The sequence below is a fragment of the Martes martes genome (assembly GCF_963455335.1).
Source record: "Martes martes genome assembly, chromosome: X".
Lineage (NCBI taxonomy): Eukaryota > Metazoa > Chordata > Mammalia > Carnivora > Mustelidae > Martes > Martes martes.
This window is the reverse complement of record NC_137897.1, coordinates 89470590-89497803: the sequence shown is the minus strand read 5'-3', so window position 1 is coordinate 89497803 and position 27214 is coordinate 89470590. Positions and strand designations below refer to the sequence as shown.

The following is a 27214-nucleotide window of genomic DNA, read 5'->3' as shown; positions in this document are numbered from 1 at the left end:
TGATGACTAGAAGGATAAGAAAACCTGCCAGAGACCAACTCCCGTCACTGGTTATTCGGCTCCCCCATTGTTCAGGTCTTTTGTATATCACAGAACACTGGAAAGATGGAGTGAGAGGGGAAAAAAGAAAAAGGGAGGAACTGGATAAGGAAGTTAGAGTAAGTTGGAGAAGGCCCTCTGACCCCACTGGGGCTCTCCTTCATTCAGCTCCAAGAGCTTAGATTGAACAGACGTCATTTTGTACAGTACATCAGAAAAAGAGAACATCGGGGGGAAAAATCTGGCAAACATGACTGGCAAACCACGAAGGGTGGAAACACGAGGAGACTACTTATTATGTAAATGCCTTTATTGGAACTAATACATTGCTACCAGATTACATCACTTTTCAGAGTTAGAGTAACATTATGATCTTGGAAACTATAGCAAACAGCTTGACAAAGCAAGAGTACATTACGTCCTACATACATATTTTATTTTTTAGTGACCACATCTCCTTGTTTTAGGTGGAAAATTAGAAAATTTATGGTACACTTAGCATGCTTGGCCTACCGTCTCCTGTCTACGTTCTGAGCACGCTCTCTCCTCAAAAGTGTCATATTCAACAGCATTTTAAATCTAAAGAGAGAGTTTGACGATACAAGTTTTTAAAACAAATAAGCATATATGGAACCAAGTGTGTGAAGACAAAATCTGTCAGCTGTTTACAGCTTGGGTGTGAGAGGGTAGATGCAAAATCAAGTGCATACCTACAATGTATGGTTTTTACGTACTTGGAGACCCCTTAAAAAAAGTAGCAAAATCAGCAGTCTTATTTAATGTAATCAAAATATTCTTAAATGTACAAAAAAGATCACGTAGAAAGAATACTGTAAAAAGATACTGATCTTAAGAATAAAAGAATATGAAAAGCTTCTATTACTTCTGCCAATGTTCTGTACTACAAAGATAAGCAAAGGATACTCTTATCCAGACACCCTCTGAGCCCTGTTCTTGAATAAGAACTAGCATCCTGGATGGAAAAGCAAAGTTACGGTCTAATGGTATTCATATCCAATCATCTAAGCAAGTCCCAAGAGGCAGACATTCTAAGGGGGCGGCAAAGATACACAGAAACGACATACAGCAATGGGAAATGTCACGGGCAGCGATCTAGGAGGAGAGAGTAAATGATCTGGCCGTGAGTGCATTTCAGGTGTGCCTGACAAATCCAACTGTGACTAAGGGAAAGAGGAGCTGTTGCCATTAAAGCTCTTCTCCTGTGAGCTCTCAAGATGAGGAATCTTGTTTATCAAAACTATGAGTCCTTGCAGTGACCATCAGTTCTTTAAGCCATGACCGCTTCCCCTGGAAAGAGCTGACCTGCTAATCATGCACCTGGGAGCAAGGCTGTTTTTATTCAAATTGGTTATTTTACACCCTCTTCATTCCCCTGCCCATCAAGCATGCAAACACAGTCATGACCATCTTGGGCTTTACTTCCACGAGGTCTTCTGGGAGAGCATACACCCTGGCTCCGATTCTTCTAGCCATTGACACGGCGTACCTATTGTCAGAGGAAACAAAAATCAAGATGAACCTCTTGTTAGTCAAGGACATGACAGGAGACATCTGTTTCCTCTTGTAAGATCATTTGGCTGGGAGGCGAAACTTTCATATTGAAACTTCGGAGCGGTACCATTTTAGTTTTTGAGGTCACTCTTAAGTGACACCTGGTTTTTTGGCTCTATGACTTACTTGGGGATGATTTTATTCACCCCTTTTCTGCAACGAGAATTAATTTTGAAGCTGATGTGATACAAAGTTGAGAAAAAAAAATTATCATTATCATTTTCTCCCCACTGAGCAGGGAGCCTGACATAGGGCTCGATCTCAGGACCCCAGGATCACGACCTGAGCAGAAGGCAAATGCCTTACCGACTGAGCCACCCAGGTGCAAGAAACTTTCAAGGCATAGTTTCAATGGAGGCTTAAGCATCCTGTTCATTTAGGGACCAAGATAATAAACTCAACATACGTAGAAAAGGGGATCTGTGCACAGTAAAAAAAAGACATCCATAAATAATGCGTTCTGAAAAAGAGCAAGACAGAATATTCTTATCTATGGCATGAATATTCTTAGCCTATTTTCTCCTTGTTGTCAGATAAAGTATATTATTTTGGTAATTCCCTAAAGCAACAGCTGATCGAGCGCCTATGACGTCAGGCACAGTCTAGGCTCTTATATCTTGTATTCATATCAAAATCTCTAAGATAAGTATTATTGCTCCCATATGTACTGATGAGGGGTCTGAGGCTTGGAGAGGTTTCCCACAGGTGACACCATTCTTTTTTTGTTTTGTTTTATTTTTTAAGATTTTTAAATTTTATTCATTTATTTGAGAGAGAGAAAGAGAGAGAGAGAGGATGAGCCAGGGGGAGAGGCATACTCCCCACTGAGCAGGGAGCCCGATGCGGGACTCGATCCCAGGACCCCAGGATCACGACCTGAGCCAAAGGCAGATGCTCAACCGACTGAGCCACCCAGGTGCTCCTAGGGCACCACCATTCATAAAGTGGCCGAACCTGAGCAAGAATGCAGAGCTGCCTGGCTACCCAAAGCCCATGGGTATTAATCACTGTTATTGTCAGTGTCTCTTACTTGGCATTATTGTGCTTGTCGTCTTCTGTCAGATTGCCACTCTTAACAAGGTCATAGTTTATGCAGCCTGGCTGGATGGCATCAATTAAATCCACAACGGCCAAACTGGAGCTGATCGTCTTGTCCTAGTGCCGAAGGACAATAAATCCGAGAGTTTCCGGTTTGTACAAGTTAACACGTGATTACTTGTATCAAGTAGCCATGCACCAAGCCCAGCGGGTGAAGAGAAGCTCGCTGTTAGCCCAACACTAAATCACACTAACCAACCAACCAGAGGCCGTCCTTCCAAATTACTGATCCTTTCTGGCAAACAGAATGGTTAATCCTCTAACGTGCAATTCTTACCTTAAAACTCTGAATGGAAGTTGATTTTCCAGCTTCACTCAATGTTCTGTTCACCCAGCTCACAATGATGTCATCATTGGCTTTCTGCCCATCTCCAAGGTCTTCCAGAACATTGAGGGTATATCTAGAAGGAGAAGTGGAAGAAGAGGTCCCAAGCTACTTCATGAGGAAAAAAAACAAAATATACCTTTTGTACTAGTCTGACAGTGGCCGTGACCTAAAGGCAGTTGTGCTCCGGCCGGCACTCGGGTGTAACGAATGCATGTCAGCACTCTAGCTAAGAGGTCTTTTTTCAAACGGATACACAGGCTGTTCAGCATTTTTGCAACTATCCATCACTTAAGCTCACTTCAGAGCCTAAAGCCAAAAGTTTCCAAGGTGTAGTCATTGACATGTCTATCTGAAAATGACAAGGGCCGGATCACAGACCGCTAGGACAGTGGTGCTTGAGCGGCTAAAACTGGGTGCCATACCTTCTCATCAGCTGCCAGACTAAAGCTAAAGTCAGGGTTTGGTTTCCATCGTTCAGGTCTTGCCCTCCGATACCAACCAGGGAGAATTTGGCAGGATGCTTCCCCAATTCAACAGCATAGTTGCAGTTTTCCAGCTGTAAACCCACAAAAAAGCAAACGGTTGAGGATTTTTTCCCATCGGCTTCATCTGTACACGTGAGCGAGTACTGAGTGCACGCGACGCTGGGTACTTAGCACATCGGGATACGTGAGACACAGCTCCTGTTCTCGGGAAGCTCAGAGGCAAGTTTCCCAAGCAAAAGAAACGAACTGGGACTGAAAACAGTTGCCTGTAACAATTGTATGCAGTAACTTCCGATCTACCTTTTTCATGTTGGCTCCGAGTTTCGGGTATGGAGGTTTATTAACCTTATTCCAGTCAACAGGAACTTTAATTCGTTCATACAACTGTAAGATCACCAGGGCGTCCTGCAGGTCGCTAAAGAGTTAAAAATAATTTCATCAGTGTCTTCAGACAGCTGGGCCTTTGTTTCCTTAAACACAATAACAGTACACTGGCAACTGAAACATATAAGACCACAGATAAGACCCACGGCTCACATTTTCTAGCAGTCTGTGCTAAAAATAGAGCTAACACCATCCCATTCACTTAAAATACTTGAGAGCTTCCGGTTTGCGAGGTACGACTAGAAGCTGCGCACATAGGACGAAAATCCGTGGCCTTACACCAGAGTCAGAGAGAGAGTGACAATAAACAAGTTACGGATCAATAGATAATTTGATTTGGGGGCGTATATACTTGCTATGAAGATGAAAAGAACCGGGGTTAGGGTTACAGAGCGTTAGGTGGTGGTCAGGGTCTGAATCTGAGGATAGTAAGGGAGTAGGGCATTCTAGGTGGACAAGAACGTTCCAGGCTGAGAGAACAATGAGTACAAAGGCCTCAAGACATCATGGGCAGTGCACTTAAGTCTTTCCCCGGTCTCTGTTACAAAATATAAAGGATCTGTTTCGTAGGGTGTCAGGAAGACATTCATACACTCTTTCTCTTAATGATCATGTAAAGAAAGAATCTGGGCTTCTGTGTATTTGGAAAATGATAATGGATGTCACCATTCAACATCTTCCGACCTCAATGACCAGTGTAAATGAACATCTAGGAAATGTTTAGAGCTGTAATTCTTTCTGCGGCATCCATGCACGCTGTTCCTAACTGATAGTAACAGTAGAAAGGCTTACGCATAGAGATGGTTTACATGGGGATTAACTCCAAGAGAATTCATCCAGTTACGGAAGGTTCTTTCTTCACGAGTTTCTCCTATTAAGAATATTTACAAAATTTAGATATTAATTAAACACCTTTTATACGTGCATATAATATCAGTTCTAGCTAAGATGAATTCATTTTCTCTGTACAAATCTAGAGGTTTTCTCTAATACGAATCTCCAAATATTTTCTCTAAATACATTCTCTCTAGGTATAGGCTTATTTAAAAAAATTTGCTGATTTAATATTGAAGAATACAACTTTATAACCAGTTAAACAATTTAGAGATTTATGAATTTTTTATAATCTCCTCCCCCTTCTAAGGCTTCCCCAATATTTCCCCAAATCCCCATACCTCAAAAGTAACTGATGTTATCGGTTTTACCTTTAAAGAAATTTGGGGGGTCAAATTTTGGGGCGGTGAGCATATGAACCCTCTATACTCATGAATTTACACCGTCCCTCTACATATTTATAAATTATAAGCTACACACAAGCACTTCTTTTACACGCCTATGTTACAGCAGCAAGTTACATGAAACTTGAAAAGCATAAAATTTAAAAATTTTATAGTCCTGCCAGTGGATATTCAAGGAATGACTATTACATTTGCTCATTTTTGAATCTTATACTTCATGCATTTATAATCTGGAAAAGGTAAATTCTACCTTCCCCAAACTCAAATAATTGCCATATATTAATCATTTTAAAGATTTTATTTTTAAGTAATCTTCACACCCAATGTGGGGTTCAAACTCACAACCCCTAGATCAAGAGTTGTATGCAATACCGATGGAGCCGGCCAGGCCCCCTGTATTAGGATTTTTTGAGTAGGTGAATAGAAAAGGAACTGGGGCTAATTCTGTCTGGTTAGTCTGACTGTGGAAGAATGAAATAATATTATAAACCGATAGGTCAAATTTAATGCATATATACATTTTTCTGGTGAGGGGTTTAGAAGGTGATCTATTTCTAAAATATTAAAATAAAACTGGTTTACTAAGTGGCCTTAAGCTAGGTGAACCTTGACTACTTTACAAGGTTCCCAGTATCATCCCTTTCCATCAGCTGCCACTTTCGACTCAGCCCTCGGGTCTACTTCCAGCAGAGATTTGCTAAAGGAAAGTGGGGAAGGAAATTTATTAGGCCAAGATCCTAGAATCATCGTGGCCTATGTATTTCTGGTCTGTAGTCCCGCACATTAGAATGTGAGAAAACTTCAATTACCTTCCAATAGAGTCCAGTCAATGTCCTGGTTCTCTGGCTTGGTTAGTGCCGGGTATTTATTAAACAGGTTAGCCACAAAGGCTAAGTTCAGTTTGGGGTTTCCACTGACAACGTCAGCAGGGGTGACAAACTGTCTGCACCCCAACTTGTCTGCTTGTTGAAGCATACTCTCAGCTCTCTTCAAATCATCCGTTTCCTGTTGAAGTAAAAGAAGAAGCCATCTTTTAAACGGCTATACTAAAAACATAGATCTGTTTCCCTACAATGATAGGCTGGATATACAATTCTACTTTCTCTTAGCCGACATATGGTACTTATTATAGAATTGTTTTGAATGCAACAGCAAAAAAAAAAAAAAAAAAAAAAGGTTGGGGGTATTTGAATGCAGTACCTCAAAGGCACGCTAGGTGGAACCAGATCATTTATCGAAGGACAGTACATTTAATTCAAATGGGATTACATCGCTCCTGTGAAAACTCATCAAGAAAAAAGCTAAAACTGTTGCGATTTTTCAACTGGGCCCTAAGGAAGGCGTAAGACTGAAAAGGGTAGAGAAATTATGAGAAAATATTTAAAAGATAATCATCAAGAATAGCAGTTTCCAATAATTTAATTTCAGGTTTAAACTGCGTATTTCAAATTGTAGTTTTCCTCTGCAAGGATTTTTTTTTTTTTTTTGGTTACGGTTTGTTTGACTTAACTTTTCCACCCAGGCAGAAGCAGAGTTGCTCATTTCTGTAAAGAGTACTTCCAACTAATTCCCATGACTCCTAACTTGTTACCCATCCCTCTACCCCCCATTCCTCCCCACCCCCTCTGACCCACCCCAAAAGATGAGTGCCCAGCTCTGGATTAACACAGGGTTTGGTGAAGAATTTAAGTTATCCAATCATTTCAGCCTGATGTAAAAAGTATAGTTTCTCAAACACCCACTACGCCCACCTCCCAAGGCTACAAGTAAAAAACCTGGAGCTGTGGGAGGAACGGGTGCTTTTGGATCTGTTTCTAGTGACCTACACTTGGAAAGGAACAGAGTGGCAGTCTGGGCACTTCCTACATATACACGGTACAGTTTTGCCCGGGGGCAAACGTAAGCACTTCTGCGGAACAGTGTCATGGGAGGAAGGGTTTTACAATCTGGTGGGAGAAGAAGAGATAAAGATAAATGAAACTTGAGGAATGTTACTTTTAAACTAAAGCTGCCCAGAATGTATAATTTGACAATCTTAGCTTTGTCTTCAATGGGTGATGCTATCTTTAATTAGTTTTTTAACCCCCAGTGAGGTGCCTTGATTGTACAAGACTCCCGAACAATGTGTATTCATTGTGTTACCCTTGTTACCTTCTGCAAAACAATCAGTAACCACCAGCGGATGGGCAGTTGTGTGGGGTTCAACCTTTCTTCAGGGTTCTCTCTGAGCATAGTGAGTTCCTCTCATAGAGCCTATTTCATTTCTTGTAACCTGTCAGTTATTACTTTAATATTGTTTGCTTTATGCTATTTATCAACTTTAAATAGTTAAATATACAATAATGAAATATAAATAATCAAATAAAAATATATATGAAAAACTAACTTCAGCCTCTACCTCACACCATATGCAAAGTTAACCCCAAACATACTATATTTCTAAAGGTAAAACCTCAAACTATAAAACTTCTAGGAGAACACGTAGGAAGAAATATTAGTGACCTTATGTTAGGCTAAAATTTCTTAGATACAACACCAAAAGCATGATCCATAAAAGAAAAAAATGACTAAATCAGACTTTGCCAAAATTAAGAACGTCTGTTCTTTAAAAAACATTGAGAGAAAATATTTGCAAATCACATATCCAATCAAGGCATTGTCTCCAAAATACATAAAAACACTCAAAACTTGCTAGTAAGAAAACAAACAATGCAATTAAAAATGGGCAAAATGTTTGAACATGATGATACATAGATGGCAAATAACCACATTAAAAATGTTCGACACCATGTGTCACTAGGGAAATACAAATTAAAACTACAATGACAGATCATTCGGCACCTGTTAAAATGATTCAAGTTAAAAGGACTAGCCACACTAAAGTATTGGTGAGGATATGGATGAATCGGCACTTCTGTATACTGCCGGTAGCAATGTAAGATGTACAACCACACTGAAAATGAACTGACCACTTCCTAACATACCTGATTACTCAGCCATTTCATTCCTAGGTATTTACCAAAGAGAAATGAATGCATATATTTATACAAAGACTTCTCTATGAATGTTCAATAGCAGCTATATCTGTAATAGCCCCAAACTGGAAACAATCCAAATGCTCATCAACAAGTACATGTGTAAATAAATTGCGGTATATCCATTCAGTGGAATATAATTTAGCAATAAACAAGGAATGCATTTATGATACATGTGACAACATGAGTGAATCTCAAAATATTACACTGAGTGAAAGAAGCTAGGCAAAAAAAAAAAAAAGGAATACATAATGTAGGGGTCCATTACATAAAATTTGTAAAAACTCAAATGAATATAAAGCAAAAGAAAGCAAATGAGTGGTTGCCTGGGATGGGGGAGTATAGGATGGGAGCCAGAAGGCATTACAAAGGATCATGAGAAAACCTGATGTGATAATGGATATAAAAAAAAATCAATCATCAATCAATTAGGCCCTAAAGAAGGGAATAAAGCTGAAAAAGATGAAGAAGGACACCTACCGACAAGGGAAAAGTGTGAGCAAAGGTTCAGAGGTAAAATGAGTGTTGGGGGAGGGGGTGGGGGTGGAGACTAGTGGGAAAGAGCACTCGCCGGCAGACGGGGAGCAAGACCATGTAGGGCCTTAAATGCTAAGCAGAACACTTCAGACTGAAGTCTAGAGTCAATGGGGAATCCTTGAAGGATTCTGGGGAGGGAAGAGACAAAGGAGTGCTTGAAGATCAACCAGGGAAGAATGAAGGGAGAAGAGCGGTCTTAAAATCAGCATCAGTTAGCATACTGGTGCCATTTACGCAGGCCCAAGGTCACCCGGCGAGCCTGCGTGGACAGCTGCCCCACGCACAGGACAGCTCCTGATCCATACCAAGTCACCGGAACCAAAGAGTCTCACATCCCACATCCAGACAGAAATAGAAGCACACAAGTCAGTTACAAATTCAGTTCCGATAAGGGCATTGTAAGTGGTTTAGCCCATGTTATCTACTCGATCCTACTGCCTACTGGGCTAGAAACATGGATTCTCTAAATTAGTACAATGCATTCTATACCTAATGGATACAAAGAACGCACCAGGGGATCATAGAAACTTAAGACTAAATTGTCTAGTCCAACTCCTTCCTTTATGGATGAGCAAAGTGAGATCCAGTTTGGCGAAGAAATCTGTCCAAGGTCACTGAACAACTGAGTGTTATAACCAGGGAATATGGTCCATGAGTAAGTCCCCAAGTTGGATCTGCAGTTTGTGAACATAGTCATGTTACTCTCAACACACGAAGACTACAGATGCATATACGACTATCTTGTCATTATATCTCTCACTGTGATTATAATCCAAACACTTGGAAAAGGTTAGTTTCTAGCACTTATTTCCCGACCCTGGCTTTGAATATTTTATGCAATCAATACAAGCCAATAGCGCCATCGTTATGGAACCCATTAATAAACTACCAAAATACACCAAAGCTCATCTTTCGGTCTTTGAATTATACCCACAGCAATAAATTTTAAAATAATGCTCAAAATTTTTAACACCATTACATGCAATTATAAAACTTCTTGTTACTGAGAAGAAATTGACAATCATTTTGTAAGACTGTTGAATTCAAATGAACACTTATACTTACATTGAAACCTGACATGTTAATATCTATCCGCGGTTCACCTTCCTTTTGTCCTTTTGGTGCAATTTGATTGAGAAGGTGGAAATAGGCTTTGGAATCCTATAAATGAATTGAAAATCTCAGTGAGATCACATCTACAAAGAATGAATGTATCCCATTGTCCTATGTTTGGAAGGATATTTGCATGGGATTTTGTGAGACTATATGGCACAAATCGCTGTCTTCTAATCTAACAGGTCTTTCCCCCAGAAAAGTCCAGCCATCTGGCCTACTTTCTGCCTCGAATATGGATAACTGGATTTTATCATGACTTCATAACTGATTAACATTGCCAATACAATAAAGCTAGTAAACACATAACTAGTTCTGTACCTTCACTGAATTACTGAAGTCAATAAGCTTGGCAGATAAAACAAGCAAGAAAAGAAAGGAGGAGCAGAAATCCAGGAAGCGTAGGGAAAGAGAAAACAGACAGGTTACATCATTACAAAACACAATATATACCATAACCTATGGAGAAGAGATTAGCTATGTTAAAGATGTATTTAACTGTAAATTTAAATGACATTTTTTAAGTAACACTTGAGTTGGTGAAGTAACATTTAACCCTGTATGACCTGAACATAGTTAACCAAACAAGATATTTATTTTAACTAGGCTCCCAACGCAGGGCTTGAACTCACGACCCTGGGATCAAGACCTGAGCTGAGATCAAGAGTCGGACGCTTCACCGACTGAGCCTGCCAGGTGCCCCTGAAGATTTTCTTTTTGTTTTAAGCTCCTGAACTCATCCATTGTTTGAATGGTTTTACATGGCTAGGTGGATTCAGGCTGTGTGGACCCTCCACAGAGGACAACTTGAAAACCATGGCACCGGGGCAAACACTTCATAACGGTCTTCAACCATGTCAAGTAAGCGTCTGCCTTGAGGGGACAGAAACTGGGATCAAGACTCCTTAATCTGCTGAATTGGAAGACAACCCTCCCAGCAGTGATCAGATTCTATTACTGAACCTTGACAGTCCAGACACGCTTATAAGGAACGTCTCTCCTAGCAAACTCTGTAGATAACCGGCACCATAATCCCCTGGGGGAAGCTGTTCAATACACAGGTGACTGGGTTCAGCCCCAAACCTACCAAATACAAATGTCTGGGAGCTGCATCTTACAGAAGCTCCCTGAATGAGGTGGATACAGAATGCCGGAAATGACTCTAAAAGAGGGGAAAATCACGCCAGTGAAATCTACTTCGGAGCCATTCATGAAATGCAAAGCCAGATCCTGTCATTAGCAGGCCCAGGATTTGCCTTCCCGTAATGGTGCATTACCGCCGTTGTGAAAGCGCTTGTGCTTACAAATTCTTCCTAATGGTGCATGAACAGCTCATAATCTAATCCTCTGCCCTTGACAAGAGTGGGTAAAAAGAGCAGACCCAGCAGGGTCTTCTCCCCCAGAAAGGGGGAGAATTTACAGGGCAAAATTACACTTGGGAGTATAGACCAAATGGAAGCCTTTCTTTTTCACATTACTGTACAATCCTTTGCTTTTTAAAAAGATCCATGGCAGGCTCCATTTTTAAACAGTATTTCCTTTTGTACCTTTCAAAGAGGTCCCAAACAGAAAATCCATTTAAGAGTAGTTTTTGGGAACACAGCTCATGCATAAAGCAAAAATATACCCGACCAAACATCTTGTGTAACCAGTAATGCAAACATCCCAAGGCTCCCTCTCCCCGCTGAGCACATCGATAGGATCACAGACTATCGTTTTCATAGCCCTGTGGATCCGTGACATCTGGTGAAGATCCTTGAATTTGTTCCCTGTGTCCCAACACTCAGATTTGGGAGAGAGTGGAGTCAATGAATGAGAATTTTTTTTTTTTTTTGCTATCGTAATTTTGGGCCCCCTCTTTGGGAAGCTACCAATGTCTCCTTCCTCTGCTAGTTTTTTCCTTACTGCCTTTGAGACGCGAACGCCAAAATGTAACACAAGAAATGTTTGAAGGTCTTTTATGTGGCGGGTCTTGTGGTTAGAAGTGGGCTTTGGTAGGAGGACCATAGCGCAGGGCTGAGGTAGGAGAGACAGCCCTATGTGAGAGCTCATCACTACCCTCATGAACTCAATGGCTAACGGTGGGAGCACATGATAGAAAGAAGCCAAGTAAGAAAGGGGGAGGAGAATCCTGGGGCCCTTTCTCTCTCTCCCAGGATTTACTAACAGGTACCCTGAGGTCTGGGAAAGGCAGTTAGGAAGAGAATGGTCATGGCCCACCCTTTGGTACTCCATGTTTAACAGGGAGCAGAATAGAAAGCGTTAGGACTGTAATACTTTGACCATTTGCCACAGAAGGAGAGTACCTTCTAGGTTTCAGCTCTCCTGAAATCTACCATCAGGGCCAAGGGCCAACAAGGCCTGGCAATATCCTGGCAGGATTTTCCCTCTGTCTGGCTGGTAGTCACCCAAGCCATCGTATCCACGCCCAAAGGCATGACGGTTCTTTGCATGGTTACCTTGATGTCAGCACTGAAGTTGTTGATTTTCTGCCAGCCTGAGTTTTCCAAGTGAAAGTTTGCCCATCTGAGCAGAAGCTCTTCCGGAGACAACTTCATAAGCTCCTCCAAAGTCTCACCATCTCGAAGTAAGGCAGCCAAGGCTAGAAGGAAAAAAACCCCACAACCAAGATATATTACATGACAATGGTCATTACAAGTTCATTCGTTCTTTGGACACTCTGTTAGGGTAACAGAGGGACAATAACTGGTCTGACCTAGTTCCTCATTTTCAGGTACTGTCTCTCTAATAAAAGATAATATATTAGTAGATAATTATATGATGATGTAGATAAAGACACTGTTATGAGAATATACAGCAAATATATACTATATTTTATTAGTCTTTATGTTCCAAATGGCAAATAAGTTACAGCTTTTAAAACAGTTTACATTATGACATATGTTTACCTTGTTTTTTTTTTTTTTAAGATTTTATTTTATTTGAGAGAGAGAGAGTGAGCAGGGAGAGAAGCAGAGGGAGAGGGATGAGCAGACTCCCCACTGAGTGCAAAGCCCGGCTTGGGATTTGATCCCACAACTCTGAGATCCTGACCTAAGCTGAAACCCAGAGTCAGACACTCAACCAACTGAGGGACCCAAGCGCCCCCTAAACTGTCCTTGTTTAATTATGTTAAAATTAGAGATTTGGGGGAGGATGTTTAAAATGGTGGTGCCTTTATACTTAACCTTTTGACTAAAGGAGTATAGAACCTTATGGTACTTATATTTAAATGTAATTTATGGACTCTCGAAGGGGTAAATCTATTTTTTTTAAAGATTTTATTTATTTATTTGACAGACAGAGATCACACGTAGGCAGAGAGACAGGCAGAGAGAGAGGGAGGAGGAAGCAGGCTCCCCGCTGAGCAGAGAGCCCAATGCGGGGCTCGATCCCAGGACCCTGAGATCATGACCTGAGCCGAAGGCAGAGGCTTTAACCCACTGAGCCACCCAGGTACCCCGGGGTAAATCTATTTTTAAAAATAGTTTTATTTTTTTAAATAATCTCTGCAGCCAACATGGGGCTCCAACAACCCCGAGATCAAGCGTCCCACGTTCCACCAACTGAGCCAGCCAGCCGCCCCGGGTTAAATCTATTTTTAAAGGGATATAATTTAGCTTAATATTTTCTATAGCACCTAACATGTAAAAGCTGCTCAGTTTATTTTTGTTGTTGAATTGAATGTGAAGAAGCCAAGGGTTCCTGGTAAGTATTCCCTATGGGTACCAGGTAGAAGTAGGGGGTGTCTGCACGGAGAACAGCTGAACTTCCGGCATGGTTGCAGGAGTATGTTGTGTGGTCCCTAATGCAGTAATTACCCGCCCTGAAATAAAAGGAGGTTTCGCTTGAACAAGAAGACTGAAACTGCCTGATTTCTGAAGAGGTCTAAGTGATGCCTTTATCAGGCAAATCTCATCTCTCATGGACTCTGCCTCATGCCACGTCATTCTGATGCTGAGGGACTTAAGCAAGGGTAGAAGCAGCAGGTCACTTGTCCAAGACTGTCCTTTTGCTCCCCATCCCCACCACGTCAGAGGCCAGAGAGGATTAAACAGCTTGACATCTGTGCACCTGAGACCTTGTCAAAGAAAGGTTATTTGATTTATTCCACATGCCAATGTGATTGTATTTGCCTTTCCGAACGGACTTCAGCTTTTTTTTTTTTTTTAAGATTTTATTTATTTGACAGAGAGAGACACAGCAAGAGAGAGGAACACAAGCAGGGGGTGTGGGAGAGGGAGAAGCAGGCTTCCCGCAGAGCAGGGAGCCTGATGTGGGGCTCGATCCCAGGACCCTGGGATCATGACCTAAGCCTAAGGCAGACGCTTAACGACTGAGCCACCCAGGTATCCCTGGACTTCAGCTTCTTTAACAAGACAAACACCACCGTGAAGAAAGGCAGCAATGAGAGTAATCGTCTTTGTTCAAATATAGTTCAAATATAGGTACCTTTGAGCAGACTGAAACAAAGGCAAGGGCAACAGTCTCAAAAGTGCAAAAAAGTCTTATCATGGGTCAATGTGCAAAATAATAAAACCATTGACAGATATTCTGGGGGACCCTGAAAAGACTAAGTACCCCAAAGAGATATTTCCCAGAAGTGACAAGGATTGAGAGTGCGATTTCTGGAATAAAATAGGACTATCTGGAGTGGTGGTTCATAGTTTAAGCTTTGCAGGACAAGGATCATGTAGAATTGCCCAGGACATAAGACAATTGTATCATGTGTGCTTATAGAATCTACAAATGCACGGTGTGACGGGAAACCCCATGTTGTAAGAAGTTCAGAAAACGGGACCATCAAGGGTGGGGTAGATTAGTTTGAAGAAGTCTCAAAATCCAGGGTTGAAGATGAGGCGGCAGTAGGGCAGACAGATTAGACATGAAAAGATACCCGGACTGGGGACCTTGGGAAAGTTCCTTCAACTCTGTGCTTTTGTGTCTTTATTATAAAATGAATTCTAAAGCACCAGGCAAATGTGAATTACTACTAAAGACGAAAAGTTGTAATTAGACGGTTTTCCACAACAACACTATAGCATTACCTTCTGTTAATTCTAGTTATCATCTAATCACCTCAATTAAGTGAAAGCACGACAGTCTGTGTGACCAGGAAAACTACCCAATAAACAACTTTCAAAATAATGACTGTGTTCCATTACCTTCATTCCTGCTTAATTCAATGTCGGCAAACAAACCGATCTTAATAATCTGCCAAAGCAGTCCCAGAACCAGATGTGGTTTCCCAGCCCGCAAGTCCTCCGCACCGATGTTCACAACGTGACACCCAATGGCAGAAGCAGAGTTCAGGGCCAAGTTTAAGTTTTCCTGCAAGAGAGCCAACGTACACATTTGCTTCTTGACCTTTCCAGTTTTTAGGAGTCTACTCCCTTTACTGAAAATAATGCTCAACGAGGAAATTAATTTCAGCCGCTCATGATCCACAGAAAACAAAGTCCAGACAACCAACTCCAGACTTTGGTGTTAAAGGCATAGCTAAAACAAATCTCAGCTTTATTATTGTTACTGTCTTTTCCAGAATTCCGTGGGAAGTTAACTTGGTATTTTTATTTGGTCTCTTTTGAAGTACATGGACATTGTCACGAAAAGAAAAGGCTGAGTGACTAGAGTCAGGCTCTCCATGCAGGTTAAGGGTCGTATTTCTTTTTTTCTTTTTAAAGATTTTATTTTTAAGCAATCTCTATACCTGGGATTCGAACTTAGAGCCCTGAGATCAAGACTTGTATGTTCTACCAACTGAGCCAGCCGGGTGCCCCAAGAGTGGCTGTATTTCTACTTTTTTCCCCAAGATTATCTATCTGTCTGTCTATCTATCTATCTATCTATCTATCGACAGAGAGAGTGCACATGAGAGAGACCAGCAGAGGGAGAGGGAGAAGCAGACTCCCCGCTGAGCAGGGAGTCCCTTTATCCCAGGTCCTGGGATCATGACCTGAGCCCAAGGCAGATGTTTAACCAACTGAGTCACCCAGGCACCAGAGTCATTGTATTTCTAAAAATGTCTAAAAGAGGGGTCTAATCCATGCACCTGAAAAAAGTTCTAGATTTGTCATCTCTGCGTCCCAAGAGGTGCTCTTGCCTGAGGGAATTTTGCTATCTCAGAGTGTAATACTCACTTGACAGAAAAGAAAAATGCTCCATTGCTTAAGCATGCTAATTAATTAAGAGCTTAAATATTTTTGCTTATTTCTGCATGCTTGAACACAGCATGTAATGAGAAGAACACAGGGCTTTGGAGTTAGTCCTGGATTTGAACTTCAGTTCCAATGTTAACCTTAGGCAAGCTCAGGAGCCTGAGTCCCAGCTCTCCTCTGTCAAATCTGGGTAATAGTCCTAAACGCAAGAGTTGTTAGAAGAATTAAATGGGAAGACATGAAGGGTAGAACTGATGGGCTACAGAATAGGATCTCACAAGGCAGTTTCCAGGAAGAGGGCAGGGATATCCATTAGTACCTGAATGATGAAGGGTGTCAGTTTCTTCTTGTTGATTGCTCTTTCATCAATTGTATCAGGAACTGAAAGGTTGATCATTTTACTGAAACACAAATTAGCAGGGAGTTGGTTTACTTTTAAAGAGCCTGTAAATATTCACAAATGTTTTAAGGCACATGACATGTCTCTCATGTAATCTGAAAAAAAATCAGTGCAATATATGACTTTTATCATGTTGATCACACACACAAAATACTATACATGAAAAATGCACATGAAAAAAAAAAAGACCAAAATGCTTACAGTAGTTGAGTATTTCTGAGTTGGGGATTGGGGCACACCTTATCATTTTAATTTTTTGTATTTTCTCATCATTTTGTAAGAATGCATAACTTGGATACTGGAAAAAACCTTACTGCATACATTTTAAAAACAGATAAAATCCCACATGGAAATTGTTCTCTTCTCGATTGTAAAATTCACAAATAAGAACGACCATTTATTCACAAGGAGGTCAATTTATTGAGCATGAGATTCTTTCATTCACCATATTTATTGAGAGCCTAAATGAAGAGCTAGGCACGATATTTGGTACTGCTAATCCAGTCGTGAGATAAAGAAATGTTCTGCTAATTAGACTAGAATCTGTGATTTCTTCGGGCAGAATCTCACTCGGTAAAATCTGGACGAAGACACTAACATTTTAGGTGTTTATAATACTGCCCCAAAATATGTGATTCCACACAGGGAAAGCCATGCTTCTTTCCACGTCAGATTTATTTTTTTTTTAAGATTTTATTTATTTGGGAGAGAGAGAGAGCACAAGCAGGGGCGGGGGGTGGCGTTGCAGAGGGAGAGGGAGAAGCAGGCTTCCCGCTGAGCAGGGAGCCTGATGTGGGGCTCGATCCCAGGACCCCACGATCATGACCTGGGTTGAAGGCAGACGTTCAACAGACTGAGCCACCCAGGTGCCCCTATGTCAGATTTAAACATCAAATCAACAGCATCATATGATTATCTCTCTGTACTAAAACACATGGGAGAATTAGTTCTTTAGTGCCTATACATGGACGCAACGGGATTATCTTATGGTTTTTAATGGGGATCATAGTAGATGCAGCGTGAAATGCAAAGGGGTTTGAATATTCTGACTGCATTTGGGTTGGTCTTACAAGCTCCTGAGCGGCAGAGGCAGAGGACGAACCCAGGCTGACTGATTACGGAGCATATGCTCTTAGACCATCAATGGGACAAAGTGTTGATCATCTTACATCCTTTCTACCAAGATACTGTTGGCTCTGGGGCAGCAAGGACCAACACAGTTTTCAGAACTAAGTAACTGGAGAGTGAGAACTGAAGAGGAAGCTTTCTTTGTATTTTGAAGCTATGGTACTTTAAAAATAAGTAGACACTGACATACTTAAGTCCAACAACGTCGTCATGTTCTGCTTGTACTTCAGCAGAAATCAGAAGCTGGCAGCTTCCTTATAAAGCAGTCCCCAGTCTAAATGAGTGAGTTTTAGATTTGTATCTTGGTGGTACTTTCTTAGACACACCCAGACAACTTTCAGTTCTGTTTCCTGAGTTGAAGCCGTCAAGCACCCAAAAACCAATATATCAATTACGTGGAAGGCTGTTTTGGAAATCAGGACACAAAATCAACCAACATCTTACCAGAGCACAATTCCATCACCAACAGCTTTGAACAGGTCGTCAGTATTCGGGTTCATGGGTATTACATGTCTGCAATCAGGATCATTTTCCAAAGCTTTGTTTATCCAGTTAACAAAGGCATATTTTTCTTCCTCTATAGTCATGTTGAATAACAAGAAATTAGTTCACATTCTAGGTTGACTCTAAAGCCAAAATAACTTGTACAGTAGTACTGAAAGTTAACGTGTCACCAACATGGTTTCTCCCCTTTGGAAACCCAGATGCTTGAATACAACATGGCTCTTATGAAGTACAAAATTAAAAGCAAAAAACAGAGAGAGAGCAGGGTTAACCGATCCTTAGAAAAGTTAGTTACCAAATTCCTTAAAAAACATTACTTACATTCCTGTAGAGTTCTACTATAATAAAGCCGATCATTGCTCACATCATATAATATGTCTTGCAACCTAACAAAGCCATACGATAAATACTTATAATGCCGTTATGGCAAGTATTAGTCCCAGGTCTAAATACACACCACAGTGGGCTTCTGCTGTATTCTTAATTAGGAAGCAATGTTTCTCTAGCACCCCTCCTTAGGTCACTGCGTTACCCTGATGCACATGGAAGTCGTACTATTATTACCTGAGTAAGAATGCTGCGTTCCTTCACTGGACAGTTCGGAAGTGCCTCCCAGAGCACAAATCCCTTCTTTCCTGTTGATTGCTTTGCGGAAGGTTTTAGCAATATCGCTGCTTTTTACCTCTTGGAAAATCTACGAATGAAAATATGTTGTTAATTCACAGTTTGTTTTAAATCAAGTGCAATGATAAGCCCTTCTATCTTCTTTTAGACTCCGCTCACCTACATTTTCCCATATGGGTGGTGAGTCTTAAAAGGAGATGGAAAACTGGGCTTGCACTTTTAAGATGCTAAATAAATACTACAATACTGCTACTGAAAATGAAGCCAGACAGTCAATTGCACACACTGGTCAAAAACGTTAAGTGCCGCATGCATTGAATCCGCTTTAAGCCGCCAACTAGTGTGGTTCAAAGGCGTAGGTAAATCTGCTAATTTTCTACCAACAAGTAAGGCTTTGTTCGTTCCCTGGAGAGAAAAAGCTGAAGGATCCCCCTTCTTTAACCACAACTCTTAATGCAAAGGAAGACGAAAATTTAATGATTCAACCAAAAAACCTCTTTTGGGGGTAAAATGGTAAGAGCTTATTCAATCAAAATTTACAGAGTAATAAGGTAAAAAAATGGGTTGAGTTGGCAGCAAAAAGACAACTTTGGAGAATAAACACACAAAAGAGGCTTTTCAGTAACTGTCTTGTTTGAGTGCTTATGAAATCTAGCTTCTCGTCATGATGAAGAGCACGGTGAACAAAATGAATGTGTGCATTCTAATTGTACAAAGCAGGTGGTAACAAAGCAGATTTCATACCCTTTCCTAACTGCCTGATTGAATGAATGGATGTTCTAAAGGACTATGCAGCTCTACATATTTTTTAAAGATCTCTCTATATTTTTTAATGATCTATTTATTAGAGAGAGAGCACAAGTAGGGAGAGATGGGGGGAGGGAGAGGAAGAGAGAATCCTCAAGTAAACTCCCTGCTTAGTGCAGAGCCCAGAGGCGGGGCTGGATCCCAGGACCCTGAGATCACGACCTGAGCTGAAATGCAGAGTTGGAAGCCCAACAGACTGAGCCACCCGGGTGTCCCAGGACTAACTATATACTTTTAAATACTGGAACTCACCTAAGCCCAAACTTGTTTCTGATCTACCAATGCACATGGCTAAAAGTAGCTACTTCCAGTAAAATGAGAGAAAGATGTAGCATCTTCACAAAAATTTCTTTAAAAGGCACACCTCCGACTCTTGATTTCAGCTCAGGTCAGGATCCCAGGGTCGTGAGATCAAGGGTCGTGAGATCAAGCCCCGTGCAGAGCTCCATGCTCAGCAGGTCGTCTGCTTGGGATTCTTTCCTCCTCTCCCTCTGCCCCCCACATTGTACATGTGTGCTCTCTCTTACTCTGTCTCTAAATAAATAAATCTTTTTTTAAAAAGGTGTTTATAACACATAAGTGGACTTACAAAGGGAAACATATTACCCTAATGGAAGAGTTGCTGAACAAACACAACAGGAGTCAAAGGCCTTTGGCATTACTGACAGTTACACACACACACACACACACACACACACACACACATCTCAGGAGTTGCAGCCCATGTTTGAAGTTCATAGACCAGGGTCACAATATGTAGCAGTTCAGGTTGTATCTATGAGAACAGGCACGAGGATAAGTATGAAATCCAGCCCCACGTGCCACTGACCAACCCCTGTGTCCTGCACAAGACATGGGTCCAAAAGCTGGGAGGGCCTTTTTCTATTTAGGTTTCCCAGGAGGGTACCTTTTTGTCATTAATCCACTAATCCATTAATCCAAATCAGAGAGAGAGAGACTTTCTGTAACTGGTGTAAAAGTTGTTACAGGTGTTATGGGTGGCCCTCTCTCCAAGCCATGCTTTTTCCTCTTGCCTTTCTAAAATCCTGACTTTCCTTGGACTTACAAAGCCAATTTTATTTAGGAAACTAGGGAGTAGGTAAGTTCCACAAGATCAAGCTTAATTTTCAGAGCTGTGATTTCTCTGCGGTACCTGTAATGTCAGAGGTGGAATTTCAGAATGGGTGTGCACGTGTGCGAGCGTGTCTATGTCTACTTATGTCTATAGATACATACACACAGACTACTCTAAATATTGCACACAGCCGACGAAATCATAAATCATAAAATTATTTTTATGCACACTGATTTTTTAAATCCAACTTTCGTTTCATTTCATTTACTTTAACTTCAAAGCCAAGATTATATGATAAAATGGTGACCAGTGAATGTAGCAGTCTTCACTGTGATGCATTTGATTCCCATAACTCCCCTTTGAGAACTATGTATCTGCTTAGTAAAAACGCAATATTCACTATTCTACCCCACTCTGAACTCCACTTTATTTAGACATTGTCTAGTAAATTAAAATCTGAAATGTGTGTTTTCCCTCATGACTGAGGTACCATAAATCACTTGCATGACAAAAAAAAAAAAGCATACAAAGTGTTATTGCCTCAGAAATGACCTATGAAAAGTTATTTTTTTATTAGGCCTATTTTTGCCTCAAGATCGTTTGCTTCTAAAAATTAGGTTGGTTTCCATGATCACAACTGCAGCTGAAAAATAAATGCAAATTTATATATAGCATGGAAAAAAGGAACAATACAAATAATAAGTTAAAGAAAAGAATGTCTACTGTGTAATATCCTAATGCAATTACTTACGTCACTGTAGTTAAGCTCATGCTTGGGAACGAAAGCAAAGTTGCAATTAAATCAGTTAATTTTTAATTGCCTTACAGGGGTTATAGGACCTTCATTTTCTAAATATTTTTAAATAAATGTTTCCAGCCATGCTCAAACTTTCAGGTTCACAGTATTTTCCTCTGTTGCGTAGATTTAAAAAAAAAAAAAGGGAAATTAAAAGGGATAATTGAAGATTTACGTCTCTTCAATGGATTCACCACAGGAGAACTTGCATTTTGTTTTCTACGTTAGGGAAGAATTGCTCCAGCGGATGATAAAGTTATTTGAGTAGAAAACCCTGGCTTAACAAGAATCTCTGAAATCAGAGATAACACAAGGCCAGCTACTGTGCTGAAGTCTTCTCAATGAATCTTTTCAAAGCTGCCCGTTGTGATACTAATGAGCTCACTGTTCGTGCTGTTTTCCCTCGAGGAGGAAGGACTGGCTTTGTCATGCGTGAGCAAACTCCTGGAGCAAACTCCTGGGGACCCTGCTGCTCTGGTTCTATGCATCCCCCCCCTTTATGGAATACGTGTGTGTGTGTGTGTGTGTGTGTGTGTATATTTCTTATCCCTTTTTAAAATTTCGCATCACCTTTCTAGCTCTGGGCAGGACTAGCAGCCAGACAAAGCAATCCAGGGGCATAATGACTTAGGAGGAAGGAAAGATTTCAGAAAGAATTGCAAAATATTGACTGGCTTCCGGGGTTTGAGGCTTGCTTCCAAAGTGTTTCCAAAGTAGTACACTTGAATTTTTTCTTTTCTTTTTTTTGGAATCTGTTGTAGGCCTGAGCTTAGTAATAATAGGAAAAGAACACTGCTTTACAAAACAAAACAGAACAGAAATCACTACCCCCAACAGCTGACATCTACATAGTGTTTGCTATATGCCTGGCACTGTTCTAAGCACTTTACTTATATGAAGTGATTTCATCTGATGAGATTGGTGCTATTAGCAAAAGTCCTAGAACTGGTCAACAACTTAGTGCCATTATGCAAGAGCAAATTTCTCACTGTGAAAACAAGAGTTTAATGCAGACATCTCTGCTGAAAGGAAGGGCCATACCAGTCTTTTTAAAGATACGGGTTAAAAAAAAAAACACCCCGAAAACCCCACCATTACCTTGTAGGTATAAAAATCCAGTAATGTCGTTTTGAGAGACTTAGAAGAAACAAAATCCGGGTATTAAATTTAACTTGAACATTTGAAGTGTACATATAACTTAGGGACTCTTTTCTGCCCTATATATATTCTTCTCCAAAATTAACATAAACTGATTTTGTCTGTAGGCTGCTTTGCAATTAACACCTCTTATGCAGCAATTTAAATAAAAAACCCCAAGATGCAAGAACATGTTTATTTCTACTTCCTTATGTTAACACCTGATAGGAATAACTCGCTTGCTTTTTCACAGATGACGAAAATCTACCCATATTTGGACAATTTCTAAGATGTCTCATCAGTGACAAAGAAGACGGAAGCAGACGGACATTTGCTCAGACACCCGTCTTTCGGTCCGGTCATGGCGGTATCATTCTGAAACTTCAGGCAGGTTATTTTACTGTCCTTCACATTTCAAATTTCTTGAACAGAAGGGAACTAACTGGAAAAAGCCACTAGTTCTCTGCGTAATGTTGGGGAAGTTACTTCCTTTTTTCAGGACTCCAGGCTTTTATTTTTGATTTGAAAAATGAAAGAGTATACTGGGGTGCCTGGGTGGCTCAGTGGGTTAAAGCCTCTGCCGCATTGGGCTCTCTGCTCAGTGGGGAGCCTGCTTCCCTTCCTCTCTCTCTCTCTCTCTCTGCCTGCCTCTCTGCCTACTTGTGATCTCTGTCAAATAAATAAATAAAATCTTAAAAAAAAATGAAAGAGTATAAACATATTGATTCCTTCCAATTAGAAAGAAATGTACATTTTAACCTAAAATGTCCTCATTAATATTTTCTAAAAATTCCTAGCGATGCCAAAATTAGTATGCATGTCATTTACTTTTTAAGAATATACTAGGGGAATCAAACCTTCTCCCTTAAAAGCCTCCGACAGCTCGGATGGGAGAACCTGCAACATTTCAAGACCTACAAAAGCATTTCCCTAAGATCATTTTTCTCAAAGACACTTTCACAATTTTGTCCTTAATAATACTGGCCACACTGCAGATCTTCACGATTTAGGTCTGTTCTTTCTAGTAGATTAAAATTCTGGGCAGTAAATTATCTCAAAAATTAACCCATCATAGTTAACTACTGCTCTAAGCTGCTTTAAATTCACAACTCAACATGCAGTTCCAAGGGGAGCACGTTCACATCAGAGACATGCAAGTGCTCATACTGCAAGTCAATTGCAACTTACTATTGAACAGAGAATTCAAAACAAAAGGCTTTGGCAAGAACTGAAGACAAAAAACAGTGGGTAGGAAATCATTATTTCAAAAGAAGCCGGCAAGAACGCCATCATGACACATGTCTACATTTTTAAAACAGCAGTCCTCCCCGCCCCGCCAAATGCCCTCAGCTCTGGAGACATCATTAGCCAATCTGCTCTTAACAATGTTCTAAAGGAGTTAATTCTAATGGGAGAGAACATACCAGAATTTCACTGGCTATAGGGAGCCTCAGTTACCATGGAAAAGGAGGATGAGAAAGCTGGGAAGTTGGTGAAAAATGAGGCAACTAATTACCTGTTTGTAACCCAGTAAAAGGAATGCCTAATTAGATCTAGACAAACTCAGCCTTAAATTAATAAACCCAACCAATAAAATCTTCAGGGTGTTCTTCATGGAGGGAAGAGGCAACCACTACATCTCAAATACTCCTGTCAATGGCTATGGACTGAAAATGGCGCCGGTCACCTCGCTCACTGGCAGCCACGGCGTCAGGCTTCAGGAAGGAGGGCTACAGAACCCCTCTCCAAGCACTGAGTGCGGAACTCTAAGCTCGGTGCTTGGAAGTAGAAGAATTAAGTCAGCCCCGAACCCTGAGGAGTATGTGATGATACTAGAGAGGAAGACGGAAATTTTAAATGCCTCCTCCAATGGACTAAAAAGATACGCTTCTAACTTTTAATTATCAAAATTATTATCCTCGAGAAAACCGTCCGGTTAAATACTACTAAGACAAGAGTCGCAAACATCTTTTTTTAATCAGAAAGCTCAACTCAGGAAGCTTCCAAGACTGTGAGTCAGGGTGTAGCATTAACTAACATCTGGGAGCACCCTATTCCCCAAGGCAGACACCAAGGGAGACGGAAAGAGCACTTCAAGGAGGACACTTAGCACCTTGAAAAATCCCCTTTCGTGAAGCCCTAGAGGAAATGGTTCGCCTTTCACAGCGAGTAGAGTAGCGTGATGTAGCTTTGATTCTGTCAGTGTTCTTTTTCCCAATTTGTTTGCTAAGATACTCTAATGGCTAAGAGAACTCAGGACACTTGGTGGGATGACGGAAACGTTATTAATCGGAACAGTACTAATACGAAACATTTAGCAACTTCACAGGATTGACTACTTTTAAGATCCCGCTAGACAAAGGAACAGTCATGACTCCTTATACTAATGGTGGACTTTCACATACTTACATAAACAAATTCATCGAAACTTATCTTCCCATCTTTATTCCTGTCACCATCCAGCATGAGTTTTTGAATAATTTCTCTCACTTTATATCCTGGTAATGGCATATTGGCCTCCTTGAAAAGCTCATGAAGTTCATAGTCACAGATGAATCCGTTGCTGTTGAGATCTTTGTACAGAGGGAGAGCAGGCAAAAAAAAGGAAAAAAATTAGAAGAAAAAAGTGAACCTCTTGGAGTAGTCTTACGATGAGCATTCGTCTTTATTTGAGACTCAGTTCCTACTAAGCTCGCCTGAATACAGTGTTTGCTCTTCTTTACTATTTGGTACCTAAGGCTGTTTAAAAGGGAAACACAAATTTTAACGGAAAGAGCACAGTTTTACACCATGTTTTCTGTATTTTAAATAATATATATGTAGCTTCACTTAAAAATAGCATCCCTGGGGTGCCTGGGTGGCTCAGTGGGTTAAAGCCTCTGCCTTCAGCTCAGGTCATGGTCTCGGGGTCCTGGGATTGAGCCCTGCATCGGGCTCTCTGCTCAGCAGGGAGCCTGCTTCCCCCTCTCTCTCTGCCTGTTTCTCTGCCTACTTGTGATCTCTCTCTGTCAAAAAAAAAAAAAAAAAAAATAGCATCCCCAATACTAACAAAGCGGAGTTGCCTAATAAATTATTTTTCAATCATGAAGCTGACAGGACTTCTAAAAAATAATTAATTGACTACGTACCAATAAAACACTGCCATGGTAGAAAACGGTTTCTGCTGTATCTACTTAGGAGTTTTACGTCCCTCATTCTTCCATTAGTCTGGTAGAACAGTTTATGAATGGATGCTGATTATATTACAAAGCACACCTGAAATTAAACTACCCTCTTCAGCGCCATTTTTTCCCCCAAGAGTTAATGTAAATAAATACAGAGTTCATAAAAATAAATGCAGTCCCGAGTAATGCAAACGTTTACCATGACTCTATAAATAACCTTTTTATTTTTGTGCTAGGACCGTTCTAACGGAGTATATATCTTAAGTGCTGATAATGCTTAGTCTGAAATTATTCAAAATGAAGAAAAAAAACAAAAAACTGATCAATGACCAGAAGGTAATTTACTGAGAAAGAGGGTTAATGTCCTGAGGGTTGTAATCTCTTGGGTATATATAGTTTTAAGAAAACTGGACTTTCACCAGAAATTTCAAATACCTACTGTTTCAACAATGCTTTTCCTTAGGTTCCCCCACTGAATTTCACGCATAAATGTATTACAATAAAAGGATACAATCTCAATAGAGAAACCAGAGCACTGTTCAAGAAAATGTATTGTGAAATTAATCTATCTGATACGTTACTTTAAAACCTGACTGGGTGCTGTTCTGGGAATGGGGGGTGCTGCTGGGATTGAAAGAGAAGTCCTGTTACTCTAATGACAACTACTAAGCAAATAACATCTAAGGTGAGGTAAGACTATAAAAATATAATATAATGAAATACAACTTAAGTGCTGTGCTGAAAAATAAAGCAGGGAAAGGGGTCAGACTGGGGGCTATTTTGCCCCCCCCCCCCAGGGAGTCTTCAGGAATGTCTGGAGACATTTTTGGTAGCTAAGACTGGAGGCCAGGGTGAGGGGTGGTGTGAAGAGGCTCCTGGCATCCAGTGTGCTGTGCTGCCCAAGACCCTACGACACATATGACCCCCTCCCGCAAAACAGAATTCCGCAGCTCAAAATGGCAGAGGTCAAGGATGGCCACTTTGACAAGGTTATATTTGAATGAAGACTTACGTGAAGCAAGGGAACAAATGGCAGATATCTAGGGGGAAGAGATTTCGAGTAGAGGAAAGAGCAAACGCAAAGTATGTGATATGAAGAGTGTCTGGTATGGTTTGAGAACAGCAAAGATCCCGCAGGACTTGAGCAGAGTAAACAAAGGAGAGAATCAGGGATGAGGCTAGGGAGCTGATTACATACACGCTTACAGATCATGGAAAGTACTTGGGATTTTTTTTTTTTTTTTAAGATTCTGCTTATTTATTTGAGAGACAGAGAGAGAGAATGAGGACAAAGATAGCAAGAGAGGGCACGCATAGGGAGGAGAGAGGAAACAGAATCTCCGCTGAGCAGAGAGCCCAATGTGGGCTCCATCCCAGGACCCCAGGATCATGACCTGAGGCGAAGGCAGATGCCTAACTGACTGAGTCACCTGGGCGCCCCACAGATCTTATTTTAAGTGTGATCTAAGTGTAATTCATTTCAGCTAATTTTTGTCAACTATTAAAATATTAAATATCCTATATCAAACGATTTCCCCAATATTTTGAGGGCTGATAAAATTCTATATTTAATTTTAGTGAAGTATATTTGT

General features: G+C 40.7%; 1 protein-coding gene across 2 annotated transcripts in view; it reads right to left on the bottom strand.

The window, feature by feature from the left end:
• Positions 1-331: 331 nt before the first annotated feature.
• PLS3 (plastin 3) overlaps positions 332-27214 on the bottom strand; it is an 88260-nt gene continuing 61377 nt past the window's right edge. For both annotated transcript variants that reach the window (XM_080795449.1, XM_080795450.1), the window contains exons 4-17: positions 24868-25031; positions 18584-18713; positions 17960-18092; positions 16307-16388; positions 14995-15160; positions 12289-12431; positions 9782-9877; positions 5954-6149; positions 4699-4777; positions 3823-3937; positions 3460-3593; positions 2987-3110; positions 2642-2766; positions 332-1546 (exon numbers count right to left, since the gene is read on the bottom strand). In XM_080795449.1, the coding sequence (XP_080651575.1) occupies positions 1414-1546; positions 2642-2766; positions 2987-3110; positions 3460-3593; positions 3823-3937; positions 4699-4777; positions 5954-6149; positions 9782-9877; positions 12289-12431; positions 14995-15160; positions 16307-16388; positions 17960-18092; positions 18584-18713; positions 24868-25031 (1820 nt within the window). In that variant the 3' untranslated portion in view covers positions 332-1413. The remainder of the gene's footprint in view (positions 1547-2641; positions 2767-2986; positions 3111-3459; positions 3594-3822; positions 3938-4698; positions 4778-5953; positions 6150-9781; positions 9878-12288; positions 12432-14994; positions 15161-16306; positions 16389-17959; positions 18093-18583; positions 18714-24867; positions 25032-27214) is intronic.